We start from the raw sequence: 15763 nt of genomic DNA, 5'->3' as shown, positions 1-15763 counted from the left end.
AATAGCCAGTCTACTCAGGTTTAACTCTGAACCAAGAGGAGTACTAGCTTTACGATATGAATTATTATAAGTATTATCAGATTCCGTTTCGTGTTCCATTTTCTATACCCTTCTTAGGTCTATTTGGAACAAAGTAAAAAAAACCCTTAAATTTCTCTTACAATTAAGTCTAGAAACATGACTTTTTGTCTATTTAACCCTTTTTTCCACAATTTGAACTAAACAAATACAAAGCTTGCAATTCTTGCTGTTTACAATGGCAAATTTGCCTCCTTATTTATTTACAAATATTTGTTGCCCTTTTTTAAAAATATTTTTTGTCAGATACAGTGGACTTTAAAAAACATGTAATATTTCTTTGTAAATTTTACACTCTTCCAAACCAATTTATCTGTTGCCTCGAGCTCTATGTTACCTACAAGGTTAAATTATGGCTTCTGAGTAATGACTAAACTCTAAATTCCATACAAGCAATTTTAGATAACTTCATACCACAACCTTCCCATTTTAAAGAAAACCTTTTATATATTGTGAAAATTGACCCAGTCTGATGTAGACCCGCAAATGACCCAAAAAAGTATTAAAAGACATACACTGTACATGGAATCCTTTTTCATGAACTTGCTTTCAAAATCACATGCCAATTTATTTTGAAGATTATAGAGAGGTTTATCTACAGTACCGATCAGACCCAATCTAACAGAAAGTTAACCCCAACTAAACCCTTTACTTTCTGGGTTTACTTGGGGTTTACTTTACTAGAGTGGACCCAGAGTAAACCCAGAGTGGATACAGAGAGTAAACCCGGTCAGAAGTATACCCCTGAAAGCAGACACTAACTGTGTATTAGGAATATACAAGAGGCAGGAATTACAGGCAGTGGCCATGGGATGGTAAGATAGAAGACAGGTCTGCTTCACACTTCAATGCATAGAATTTGACCTCAACAGCAATTTCCAAGTAAACCCAAAGTAAACCCCGAGTGGACCCAAATTTTCAAAAAGTAAACCCAGAGTAAACCCCTAGTAAACCCCGAAAGTAAACCCAGGGTTTAGTTGGGGTTTACTCTGTTGTTAGGTTTGGTCTGATCGGTACTGTACTGAATTTGTATTAACAACTTTAAACCCCATGTTAACCTTTTTCTATCACCCGGGGACCATATGTTTTTAAATCCACTGATATGCTTATGAAAGAATATGCATTTGCAATTTTGTTCTCGAAAAGAAGAATTAAAAAAAAACAAATTTTCAGAATAAAGAGTCTGAATCCTTATTTGAATAACCACAAAAACCAAAGCTTGTTTTGTGCCAGATTAGGTTACTATTTGCCAAAGTATTTTTAATTGTAAAAAGTTTAGGTAAAAAGAGCCAGGCGCCAGGAAATAAAATCAATATACTGTGGAATCATTAAAATTCGTGAGGGCCAATTTTCGTGGATCGCTTAAATTATAAAGGTTCGTGGAGACATAATTCCGTGAATTCTTATATACCTTCAAACGGAAATATAACTTAATTTATTAATTCGTGGTGGGTGTTAATTCGTGGGTGAGAGGTACCCATAAATTCAACGAAAATTGAGCCATCACGAAATCTAATGATTCCACAGTAATCAAATATGTAAAGAAAATAATATGCAAAAAATACAAATTAGTTTTATACACTATCCATATTTTTATGCATCACGATTTGGGTAAGGAACTTCTAGAAATTTAGATTTAGTTATAAAGCATACGGCCAATAAAATTAATATAAATTTTCTTCATTTTCAATATACGGTACATGTGCATGTACAGTACGTATTTATAAACATTTAAATTCTCAGTAAAATAAGCTTTGCTCACTAAAGAGCGAAAATACATTCTTAGCTTTTATTTCCTTAATCTTCGTCTTGATTTAGTCAATTATTTATTATAATTTAACTAACTATATATTAATGTCGAATGCAGTTTAGACTGTAATAAATTCCCATTATTATTCCCGTCAAACTGTTTGGGTAAAAAGATTGAGTTGTCAATTATTAATATTTAGTTGTTGTTTTAAAGTAATAATAAGTATATTTTTAAAATACGTGTATCGCCAAAAGGGATGCAAAAATCACCGGACAGAGTAAAACTATGAACAAAGTTTGAACAACATATTGACAAAGTATAAACAACATATTGACAAATTGAGTATAATATATAAGATAAAACGAGATATTATACAATGCAAACGTCTCCCCCAGTCTGACAAATAAGCACATTTAAGAAATCATTAGGCTAAGAATTGAACAGTTTTGGGTTATATAAACTGGGAATTTTAAAGTCAAAATTACAGGATAGTAATGTTATGAGCACCAAAATCAGACAAAATAGACGTATCGGTATTCAAGATCAGTGATATAATGCCAATCATATCTTCTTGAGTCCGGTAGGAAACATATTTTGGATTACAAACAGCCAGCAAGGAAAAGATATTTGCCATGACAAATGGTTAAGGTGTTGGACCTTAGACACGAGGTGAACTGGAAGCAAAAAAAATCAACAGCAGAAAAATTGATACTTTTAAAGTTGTACAACAATATACATGTAGAAGGAAATAGTAGTTTAAAATATCAATCGTAAGATAGGACTAAAATATGCGTTTGATTTTCTATTTATCGAAAAGAAAACCAAAGTTAATTATAACGAACTTACTAACTGACCTCAAATGGAACTGCCTTCAAGACTACCACATTCATAAAAGTATATTTTGTAATTACAGTTTTAACCTGAAAATGTTCACTTAGAAATAGAATTGATTTGAATATAATAGTTGTATACAATCAACATCTTGCTTCATACATTTATTTACAGTACCTTCTGAACACATTTGGTGAATTTGGCTTTAATTGGCGGGAATCTGTTCTTTCTTATCATATAGTGGACGAGAAGATCGAGTAAGATTGAACACATTTAATGTCAGTATGATTATGTAAATTGTGACAATGAATTTTTTCCACAATGACCACAATACTTTACACGGCTTTTTTTATATATAATGCAAGGCTAATTTAACTCAAAAAGGAAGTGATGATTAGAACAAATTTGAATCTAGCTTAAATTAAAAAGCTCATAAAAGGGTTTGCAGCAAATACCTATTTTTATTAAAAGCTTCAGATTGCATTGACTGGAGATACCAATTTTCCCCTTTTTATACCATCGCATTTACAACTAAATCACTTCGAAAAGGTAAAACATACTAAGTAAAATATGGCCTACAATTTAGCGTTTTTACAATTTCATTATTCCAGATTTTAATAAATTGAAATCCAAATTTCATTACACCTTTGTCAAAGAGTCATCATTAGGGTCTTCCGTCTTCAGCGGAAGACCCTACTATTATTCTATTGTTTCTTTTTCACTTTTCTTATTATTAAGGTCTTCCGTTTCCAACGGAAGACCTTATTGTTATTGCTTTGTTTCTTTTTCCCTATTCTTATTAAGGTCTTCCGTTTTCCAACGGAAGACCTTATTGTTTTCGTTCGGTTTCTTTTTCCCTATTATTATTATTTTTTTTTCTTACAAAATTTGTGCAGGCGATTTCTCGGAATTGGCTGAACCGATTTTCGTGAAACTTTCAGATCTAATAGATATTCATCCGAACTTAATATACATTTTTTTATTTTGATGACGTCATTTCCGTTCTTGAGAAAATGACGTTTTAGCGATTTTCAGAGGGTCGGCTTGTCCAGGGATCTCCTCCTAAACGGTAAAAGATATTGAGTTCAAACTTTCAGGGATTGTAGACAAGAGATTGTAGATGTGCAATTTGGCATTCATATTTGTCATGGTCAAAAGGCGTTAAAGCTCGCCCGGTCCCGAAAATTGAGACTAAAAAAACGCCGTAATTTTTCATGGTTTTCTTAGTTTATCCCTTTTCTGAAAAATAATTTGTTAACACATGTAATGCAAAAAAAGTTAATATTTACAAGACCTTTCATTTGATATCAATAAAAAGGGCCTGGCCCCTAAAATTAGGGAACCAAAGGGCTCTAAAGTCTTTAATCTGTAGCCCTTTACTGAGAGAAATTTTGTGAAATGTTATAGAAGCAAATATGTTTAACTCACAGTTATGTATCCAAGTAGTGTAATGATTTTGTCATGTTTTACGTAATTAAGGGTTTTTAGGGGCCAAAAGTCCAAAATTTCGATCACCCATATCTCAGAAAGGAAAAATATTTTGTAATGGAACACAGAAGAAAAGTTGTTCAAATTAATGTTTTTAACAATATGCATCCTTCAACATTTTGTTAAACGGCCCCTATAAGGAGATAAGGGATCGGGCCCTAAAACTTTCTTTCTCATATATCTCCAGAATGGTAACAAATTTCTAAACACTTGTTGAACAAAATGTGTTTAGAATTAAATGACCTTTCATTTGATATCAAGAAAAAGGGGCTGGCCAAAATATTGATCACCCATATCTCAGAAAGGAAAAATATTTTGAAATGCAGTATAAAAGAAAAGATGCTCAAAATGATGTCCTCAACAACATGCAGCCTAAAAAAATTGGTTCAGCGGCCCCAATAAGGAGATAAGGGACCGGCCCCTAAAATATTCTTTCTGAGATATCTCAAGAATGGTAACGGATTTCTGAACACTTGTTGAACAAAATGTCTTTATAATCAAATGACCTTTCATTTGATACCATGAAAAAGGGGCTGGCCCCTAATATTAGGGACCTAGAGGGCTTTTTCCTATAGTTCTTTACCGAGGGGTATTTCGTAATAGATTATAGAAGCAAATATGTTTATCTAACAGTTGTGTAGCCTAACATTATAATGATCTTTCTCATGTGTAACGTAATTAAGGATTTTTAGGGGTCAAAAGTCCAAAAATGTGATAATCTATATCTCAAAAAGAAAAAATATTTTGAAATGCAGTATAAAAGAAAAGATGCTCAAAATAATGTACCTAATAACATGCAACCTTACAATTTTTGTTCAGCGGCCCCAATAAGGAGAAAAGGTCCGGCCCCTAAAATATTCTTTCTGAGATATCTCAAGAACGGTGACGAATTTCTAAACACTTGTTGAACAAAACTCTTACACCTGAAACAAAATAGTATCAGGCACATAAAATGAAGATCATCTTTTCCTGTTTTTAATCATGTATAGCTGTTAAATAGCAACATCAAGATCAAACATAAATCTCAATTTCTAAAATCAGACGGAAGACCTCCTCGTTGCTCGCAACGAAATCGTGTCTAGTTATTATTATTTTTTTAGGGTCTTCCGTTTTCCAACGGAAGACCTTATTGTTTTCGTTCGGTTTCTTTTTCCCTATTATTATTATTTTTTTTTTCTTACAAAATTTGCGCAGGCGATTTCTCGGATATGGCTGAACCGATTTTTATGAAACTTTCAGATCTAATAGATATTCATCCGAACTTAATATACATTTTTTTATTTTGATGACGTCATTTCCGTTCTTGAGAAAATGACGTTTTAGCGATTTTCAGAGGGTCGGCTTGTCCAGGGATCTCCTAAACGGTAAAAGATATTGAGTTCAAACTTTCAGGGATTGTAGACAAGAGATTGTAGATGTGCAATTTGGCATTCATATTTGTCATGCTCAAAAGGCGTTAAAGCTCGCCCGGTCCCGAAAATTGAGACTAAAAAAACGTCGTAATTTTTCATGGTTTTCTTAGTTTATCTCTTTTCTGAAAAATATTTTGTTAACACATGTAATGCAAAAAAAGTTTATATTTACAAGTCCTTTCATTTGATTTCAAAAAAAGGGGCTGGCCCCTAAAATTAGGGGACCAAAGGGCTCTAAAGTCTTTCATCTGTAGCCCTTTACTGAGGGATATTTTGTGAAAAGTTATAGAAGCAAATATGTTTATCTTACAGTTATGTATCCAAGCAATGTAATGATAATATCATGTATTATGTAATTAGGGGTTTTTAGGGGCCAAAAGTCCAGAATTTTGATCACCAATATCTCAAAAAGGAAAAATATTTTGAAATGCAGTATAGAAGAAAAGATGCTCAAAATGATGAATTAAATCAAATCCAATTCTCAAAATTTCGTTAAACGGCCCCTACAAGGATTTAAGGGATCGGCCCCTAAAATGTTTTTTATCATATATCTCAAGAACGGTAACGAATTTCTAAACAGTTGTTGAACAAAATGGGTTGAGATTTAAATGACCTTTTATTTGATATCAAGAAAAAGGGGCTGGCCCCTAAAATTAGGGGACCAAAGTGATCTAAAGTCTTTTGTCTTTAGTCTTTTACTGGGGGATATTTTGTGAACGGTTATAGAGGCAAATATGTTTATCTTACAGTTATGTATCCAAGCAATGTAATGATTTTATCATGTGTTACAAAATAACGATTTTTTAGGAGCCAAAATTCCAGAATTTTGATCACCAATATCTCAGAAAGGAAAAATATTTTGAAATGCATTATAGAAGAAAAGATACTAAGAATGATGTACTTAATAATATGCAATTTTCAAAATTTCGTTAAAAGGCCCCTATAAGGAGTTAAAGGATCGGCCCCTAAAATGTTCTTTATTATATATCTCAAGAACGGTAACGAATTTCTAAACAGTTGTTGAACAAAATGTGTTGAGATTTAAATGACCTTTTATTTGATATCAAGAAAAAGGGCTAGCCCTGCAAATTAGGGAACTAAAGGGCTCTAAAAATGTTCATCTGTAGATCTTTGCCGAGGGAAATTTTTGAAAGGCTATAGAAGCAAATATGTTTATCTTTCAGTTATGTATCCAAGTAATATAATGATTTATTCATGTGTTATGTAATAAGGATTTTTTAGGGGCCAAGAGTCCATAAACTATGACCACCTATATCTCAAAAAGGAAAATATTTTTGAAATGCAGTATAGAAAAAAAGGTGCTTAAAATGATGTACTTTACAAAATGCAACCTTCAAAATTTGGTTCAGCAGCTCCAATAAGGAGATAAGGGACTGGCCCCTAAAACGTTTTTTTTTTCTCAGATATCTCAAGAATATCTCAAGAACGGTGACGAATTTCTAAACACTTGCTGAAACAAAATAGTATCTGGCCCTTAGAATGTAGACCCTGTTTTTCTATTCTAGATCATGTTTAGCTGTTAAATAGCAAAATCAAGATCGAACATATATCTCAATTATTAAAATCAGACGGAAGACCTCCTCGTTGCTCGCAACGAGATCGTGTCTAGTTTCTTCCTATTTTTGTGCACGCGATTTCTCAGAAACGGCTCGGCCGATCTCAATGAAAGTTTCAGATATGATAGATATTGGTCTGAACCTGATTAAAAAAATTTCGTGTTGATGACGTCACATCCGTTTTTGAGATATTGAGATTTTTCTAATTTTTATATGGGTATTTTGTCTTCTGTCGTTCTCCTAAAGTATAAGAGATATTAAGCTCAAATTTCTACGGTTGGTAAAGGAAAGATTGAAGTTTTGCATGGTTGTTGTTTTGTAAGTTTCGCACTTCTGGCGCCAAAGCTCGCTGGGGCTCGAAAATTGACATTAAAAAAGCGTCGTAAATTTTTGTGCTTTTCTCTCTGTATCTTTTTTCTGGAAAATATTTTATTAAAACATGTAATGTAAAAAAGGCTTATATTTACAAGACCTTTCGGCTGATATCAGGAAAAAGGGGTTGGCCCCTAAAATTAGGGACCTAGAAGGCTCTAAAGTCTTTTACTCATAGCTCTTCACCGAGGGATATTTTGTAATAGATTATAGAAGCAAATATGTTTATCTCACAGTTATGTATTCAAGCAATGTAATGATTTTATCATGTGTTACGTAATTAAGGGTTTTTAGGGGCCAAAAGTCCAAAATTTCGATCACCCATATCTCACAAAGGAAAAATATTTTGTAATGCAGTACAGAAGAAAAGTTGTTCAAAATGATGTTCCTAACAAAATGCAACCGTCAAAATTTGGTTCAACGGCCCCTAAAAGGAGAAAGGGGACCGGCCCCTAAAACCTTCCTTCTCATATATCTCCAAAACGGTAACGAATTTCTAAACACTTGTTGAACAAAATTTGTGTAGAATTAAATGACCTTTTATTTGATATCAAGAAAAAGGGGCTGGCCCCTCAAATTAGGAGACCAAAGGGTTCAAAAATCTTTAATCTGTAGCCCTTTACTGAGAGATATTTTGTGAAATATTATTGAAGCAAATGTGTTTATCTTATAGTTCTGTATTCAAGCAATGTAATGATTTTATCATGTGTTACGTAATTAAGGGTTTTTAGGGGCCAAAAGTCAAAAAATTTGATCACCCTTATCTCAGAAAGGTAAAATATTTTGTAATGCAGTATAAAAGAAAAGTTGTTCAAAATGATGTTCTCAACAAATTGCAACCGTCAAAATTTCGTTGAACGGCCCCTAAAAGGAGATAAGGGACCGGCCCCATAAACCTTCTTTCTCATCTATCTCCAAAACGGTAACGAATTACTAAACATGTGTTGAACAAAATTTGTTTAGAATTCAATGACCTTTCATTCCATATCAAGAAAAAGGGGCTGGCCCCTAATAAAAGGGAACCAAAGGGCTCTAAAGTCTTTAATCTGTAGCCCTTTACTGAGAAATATTTTGTGAAATGTTCTAGAAGCAAATGTGTTTATCTTATAGTTATATATTCAAGCAATGTAATGATTTTATCATGTGTTACGTAATTAAGGGTTTTTAGGGGCCAAAATTTTTCTAAACACTTGCTGACAAAATGTGTTCAGAATTAAATGTCCTTTCATTTGAATCCAAGAAAAAGGGACTTGCCCCTTAATTTAGGGGATCAAAGAGCTCTAAAATCTTTTATCTATAGCCCTGTAATGAGAGCCATTTTGTAAAAGGTTATTAAAGCTAGAATATGTTAAAAAAAGCAAGAGAACTTATACAAAAACAATACAATAAAGCATTAGTACTTCACTCCTTTTCCATAACATGTTTGCTGTCGAAAATCAAAGTCGATGATGTCATATTTCATTCTAAAAATCGAACGGAAGACCTCCTCGTTGCTCGCAACGAGATCGTGTCTAGTTCTTTTTATTCTTTTTTTGTCTTACAAATTTTGTGCAGGCGATTTCTCAAAGATGGCTCATTCGATTTTCTTCAAATTTTAAGGGTTGATGTGTCGGCATCGGAAGTTTATACCCCCGTTTCAATTTTTCGATAACCACTTCCGGTCCGAAGTTATCGTCCGTTTACGATTTTTAAAAGTCAATTTTGTCGGCTAGAGATCCAAAGAACGAATGAAGATATAGGGCTGAAATTTTCAGTGAGGATAGACATTAATTTTACCTGTTGCAACATGGTCATAAAAACGTCCGCCGTCACTTCCGGTCGTCACCGGAAGGAAAGATAAAAAATCGTTTCTTTAAACTTTTTGCTTTTTATATATTTTTCAAACGGGTTGATAGAGACTCTTTTACTGATTCAGAATATGTAATTTGTTTGGAAATCGATTGATGTGTTCCCGAGATATTAAGCATCAAAGTCCTGAAGCGAGAGTCCGAGTAGCACAGTCGTTAGAGTCGTGGACATGTGCCCAGGCGACCCGGGTTCAAGCTCCGGGTGCCGAAGTTTTTTCCCCTAATGTTTTGAGTTGATTAACAATTTAGTCTTAAAAGTGAAGGATTTTATCTCATTTACTCATAAATCGGACGGAAGACCCACTCGTTGCTCGCAACGAGAACGATCTAGTTACCTACACCAATTGATGAAACAAATGATGAAATGTATTGGGTAGGTATATGAGAAAATTTTGAGAATACCGGTATGCATATAAAAGTAGGGATTTGCAAATTGAAAAAGTGTACAGAACTAATGTATAATTCAAAGGGTTTTTTTTTAATTTAAAAATATTTCAATAAATATATTCTCTAAAATGTTACATATGTTATGGCCATATATATTGGAAATCAACCAAAGCAAAGAAGTGGTAATACAAGCAGATATGTAGGGATTTTGCTTCTTTTTGTTTGTTTTGTTTTATCTGTTTTGAGTTTAATCAGAGTTTAATTTATATATACTTTCTTTAACGTTGACATTTAAACATGCACAATAGTGTAACACTTCTAAATTAGTTTAAGTTATGTAAAATGCCTACGCTGTCATATGCACTAATTGACAGACTTCGCGTTATCTAAATTATCTTTAATCGTTGAGCTTACTTTCTGTGGTTTTTTCAGGAGACCATCACCAGAAGATATTGATGACTGACCTTCAGCTGATCTACTTTCTATAAAATAAAATATAACAAAAATTGGAAAAAAGAGGGTATCATATTTATTATTATTACAATTTATTTCCCATTGCATTTTACACCACAAACACAATTATATGTTTTTAAAATACCCCTACCTACGTGTGCTGGTCTAAGGTCTAATAATATTAATTCGTTTGGCTCTGCATTCGCGGGTCCTCCTACAATGTATATATATATATATATATATATATATATATATATATATATATATATATATATATATATATATATATAAAATCCTTTCAGCTTTGAGCTCGTGTGAGCTAAATCCTAGCAAATGATAATCAACGATACAATTATGGCAAAATCCTTGTTAAAAGCATTGTGTTCTCGTCTATAACAGAAAATCCTTCATTTGATATCTTAAATGAGTTTAATAATTTATATTTCTTTTTAAAAATCTGAAGGTTAACAAAAATATTATAAATTAATCAGTCCTCTTCAGCTTCGAACGATATAGTTACATGTATTGAGTAAATTATTCCTTATTATCTTATTTATGCTTTGTGCTGGTTTATGAAATATGGACTATTAATGAGGTAGTCATTTTGAAAAAAAATACAATTAGATGTAAAGTATTTGGATAACAATATTTTCAAATCTAATTGCCTCTTAAGACATACTATTGAAAATAGGCATGATAAAATCAGTTCAATAGGGTCATTATACAAAATATCTGGACAATGTAGTATAATACATATAGATCCTGTTTTTAAACGTTTGAAAATCAATTTCTCCCTGGATATTCTTATGTTTATAATCAAGTTTCTAACAGGACGATTAAAAGTCATATCACATGTTGAGCATTGCAATTCTCTAAAAGATCCTAAACAATTGTTTATATATGAATCGTCTTGGGGCCAAAGTCTAAACAATTTTGAAGAATCAACAATATGTCAAAATGCTTGCATATAAGTAAAACCATTATCCTATATTATTATTTGTGAATAATAACAATCTTCTCCTTTGTAAAATTGGATCATCAATGTGGCCGCACCCTATTCCTCAAGATTTTGAATTTATCGACCGATCTTCAATCTAAATTATCTGATGTTGCTTTCACTAACGTTACAGCTTTTCTAGGCAAATGGTTTTCATCAGAAGATTTTAAAGATTTTTCTCTATACATTCCTATATAAAAATTTGTTCCTGTTCCCACCCGTTGTGACCCTACTCTACCTTTCAGTTTTTAGCTTAGGTGAGCTTATAAGAACAAAGTTTTTATTCTTGAAGACATCTCTCATTGTATGATAACATAAGATCTTATTCAAATTTTAACAAACCAAATCGTCGACGTCTGCATACAGCCACTGTGCTCCCAACAAGAACTATCATGATACATGTCAAAGCAGTTACAGCGAATATTACAACTCCATGTGTATTCCCGTTTCTGAAAAGGCGAACCAAAAATATTTCAATTATTTGAGAAGCATCATTGAATCAAGTTTAACAAACCATAAAAATGACTTATATTGCACTGCTTGTACTCAACATAATATTTGCTATATGAATAGTAACCAATGAATCCACACTCATGACAGAACGTGTAAAAAGTGTGATGTAAAGCACTTTCTCACTCAACAAGCAGGTCGCTAATATTTAAAAAAAAAATCATTTTTGTAAGTGCTTACCTATGTTATAACATTTTATCTTATTACGCATTTAATTACATTATACATTTTGTTCAAGAAGGAATTTAATGATGACACCGTTGAATTTTTGAACTATTTCAAAAATACTATTATTCTTTTTATAATAAGTATTTACAAAGATATGTATCTACTAGTATACAAATAAATAGTTTTCTTTAGTATTTAATGTTGGTTCAATATGAAGGAGGTGCCAGCTAGTTTTATCTATATTTTTCAAAATAATCGCTGCCATAGTCATCATAGTTCATCTATAACACAAAATACTTTTTTTTATTAATGTTTATACTTACATTAATACTTAACATTCATCGAGAATAAGGCGGAGAAAAGAAATTTTACCTTATATTTATTACATACTGAAAATATCAACGAAAACGTCTTTTAAAAAACTCACACATTTGCCCCTAAAACTTCTATTGTATCACAGAGGTTTTTACATGGGATAACATTTAAGTGTGTCAACACACTTCTTTCTTAATTCTTTTACTAAAATCATATATCAATATTACGATTATCACCACGATTTAATAAAGTCGATTTTTAAGTAGCTTAGAATATTTTGTATCAATGGATTTGAACGCATTTGCATTTTGATTTTGATCAGAATTATACAATACTTTATCTTCATAACGAATAAACTATATGTTTCAGTGGAAAAAAAAAACCTTTGCAAAACTACGATCTATTCCACGATCTATATACTGAAGCAGAAAAAGAGGGCTTCTGCAAGGATTGTGATCCATTTCAGCACTGAAGAATCCGTATCAGCCCTGAAGGCTGTAAGGAAAGCTGTTCTTGTGTATATGATTATCATATATCAATTATGTAAAGTAATAGTTCCGCAATACAATAAACTAACAAAATGTCTAATTAAATATGATAATGTACAAAAGTTTAATCCCCTTCCTAAAAAAAATAGAACTCCTATCAGAAAATCCTGATGTGGAGAAAGTATTTCTATTTTACAATTATTAAAATATACTTACAAGTCTTCACTTTCCTCTTTACAATGGCTTGCTGATCGATTAGATTGTAGTGTACTGCAACAGATAGGTAAAGTAACTACTTAAAGTTAAAATATTCTATATTCATTTGAATAATACATGCACATGTATGTCAGACAATGCACGTTCAATTATAAGAAATAATGCTTATGTTATTATATTCAACAACAAAACTGCTAGTTTGCAATAAGAAAAATGTTGGATTATATATATGGATCATATTATAACATATTAAGAAATTAATCGTCGTTTTAATTTTTTTTAAATAAACACAATTTTGTCATAAAAACGGTATAGGAAAAGATCTCAAATTCAAATTTGTTCTCCAAATTGTGATTGACAGGTTTAGCCAATTTCGCTACCATCTGATCATTGAACAGCAAGAAAATATGAAGTAACGGTTAAATAAATGTCTATTTCGATGCAATGTACGTCGCAAACTAGTAATGATCCATCCTTCTCAAATCAGACATTTCTGAAATAGAGAAAGTATCAATAATATTGTGATATACTTTTTCTAACACATTAAATATATTAGGTTTTAAATGTATATTTTGAGAGAATGTACGTCACAAGATATATCGATGTGACCCATCCTTTGCATATATCAGAAGATATCTGAAAATATAAAAACAGTATTAAAAAATTGTTCAAAACTTTTAAAAGAAAAACTGAAATATATGCGCATATTTCAGGTTAAATCAGATTGATACATTACCTTGTCGTTAGTTCGGACGTAAGAAGTCGATTCATATAGATGTAAGTATAGCACTGCTGGTCTGTTGAAAATGTAATGCAACATTTAACCAGTTGTATTGCGAATAAATATAGGACTTCAAAAACTATGAAAATACTTAATTGCAACATGCTTAATGTTTGTTGATTCTGTAATTGTGACTATAATACAACATGTTGATCATGTTAATTGCAATATGAACCGTATATATTTACCAAAGGTTCTTGAGGAATTTACAAAATATATATTAAGAATACAAAATGGAGAAATAACCTCGTTAACTTTAAGAAATAAATTTTTAAAAATCTGAAGGCGATCGGTTACATATGATTGAAGCTATCAATTTGATAGCTAGTTAAAAAAGACGCTTTCTCTACGCAATGAGTTTTGCTCACAGAGAGCAAGACCAATTTTGAGAATGAAATTTCAATAAATAATAAATGTAAAATGTACTTACATTGATATGCGTTGGTTGAGTTGTATGACCATGGGCACTCACTACAGGTAAGTTCATGAACCCGAATGATACTTTTGTAATAAGAGCTGAATGTAGTACAGACATGATCTGTTGAAATTAATATAGATAGATAAATACAAATTTTATCTTGAATGTTTGTATTACAATTGTAAATCTACAAAGGAAATAAAAAAAATTAAATTCAAATTTGAATTCAAGCGCAGTTCTTTTAATTTCTTAATACTAGTAAGCGAATGTAAAATGATTTTACATAAATCTAACACAGTGCTACATATTCTTAACGAATTTTTTACTATTGGATTGATGTATTACCCCATTATTTTCTAAATAGGTCAATGAGATGATCAAACATCGTTTAAACACCCTACCTACCGATGATATTTATAGATGGGGCACACAATTCAATTGCAGACTTCAAGTCTATACCAAGAACGCAGTGGTATTGGAAAGATTTGCAATTTCTGGCTTCACCAGCCAATGATGAACAGTTCTTTCTCCTGGCAGCTGTTTCAAAAGAAGACCGGTTTGCTGGACATTTTGTGACATTCTTGATAGTTTGAAGAGATGCATTACAAGGTTCTGTAAATGCCTCTGGGAAGCTTATCTGCAAGAAGAAGGATTCATAAACCTCCAAAGTACAATCAAAGATTCTGGACGTTTCAATTTACCTATGATTGTATAAAAAATTCAACATTATGGTGGAAAGTGTAACGCGAGTTCATCATGTATCAGACAGAGAGCATGGATTGGACAACTTTGGTTTAAAGAATACATATACTAAGATAACTTCATAACATAGCCTAAACAAAAGTAACAAACGCCAGATACTGTTCAATTGTTGCCATAAATATCTTGTTTGTTAAAAGGGAAAGACAATATATCTTTTTAATAATAATAATAAAAAAAACAAAGTACATCACACACGTTACAGTTTGATACTCGACTACTGCCACCTGTATTTTTATTCAGAATTACAAAGATCAAAGTGAAAGTGAAAGTGTAAAAAAAACAATATTTCAAAAGGAACTGTTCTCTTCATGACTATATGAATCTTAATGATTAAAATTATAATTACTTTAAATAATATACATATGCAGGTTAACCATTTCTTGATTTTTAAATAAAACAGAAATTCTAAATCTAAACAAACATTGCAGTTGATAAAATTTGTATATATCATAATGTGTATATTTATAGTCAAATTGCTTTGAATTTACCTGATAGCCTAGATGAATGAAAATATGAACGATAGAGATAAAGCTGCAAAATCCTTGCATCCTCTTAATTTCACGATATTCTTAGGTCTGTTACTAAATTGTCCGACTCTAATATCTTTGAATTAAACCTCCAATGTAATTCTATTCCACTCGTTTTCTGATTGGACTATTATGTAATAACACTGTCGATTGGATGAATTTGTTATGTTATGCATTATCTTGTTACCATGGTTACCGCGACATTCCCATAGAACAAGCTCAGAATATTTAAATCGGAAAGCATTGGTAATCTGCCTATGTTCTGCATAGCAAGGTAACAAGCTTTAAAAGTCCTTGGCGATAAACATATCGCATTGACATATATTCCAGATGAAGTTGTGAATTGCCTTACGACGAAGAAACAAGCAAAATTCTATGAATCTGAA

At 31.8% G+C, this 15763-nt stretch overlaps 1 protein-coding gene across 1 annotated transcript; it reads right to left on the bottom strand.

Annotated features, from left to right (window-relative positions):
* Window positions 1–2278: 2278 nt before the first annotated feature.
* LOC105332542 (uncharacterized) lies at window positions 2279–15534 on the bottom strand. The gene is made up of 9 exons (XM_020069034.3): window positions 15339–15534; window positions 14494–14725; window positions 14101–14208; window positions 13626–13686; window positions 12890–12943; window positions 11535–11641; window positions 10347–10409; window positions 10157–10224; window positions 2279–2502 (listed from the first exon to the last, which is right to left on the bottom strand). The coding sequence occupies exons 1-9, from the start codon at window positions 15396–15398 to the stop codon at window positions 2428–2430; spliced, it is 828 nt and encodes a 275-aa protein (XP_019924593.3). The 5' UTR covers window positions 15399–15534; the 3' UTR covers window positions 2279–2427.
* Between the last annotated feature and the right edge of the window lie 229 nt (window positions 15535–15763).

Source organism: Magallana gigas, chromosome 6 (assembly GCF_963853765.1).
Source record: "Magallana gigas chromosome 6, xbMagGiga1.1, whole genome shotgun sequence".
NCBI lineage: Eukaryota > Metazoa > Mollusca > Bivalvia > Ostreida > Ostreidae > Magallana > Magallana gigas.
This window is presented reverse-complemented; position numbering and strand designations above follow the sequence as displayed.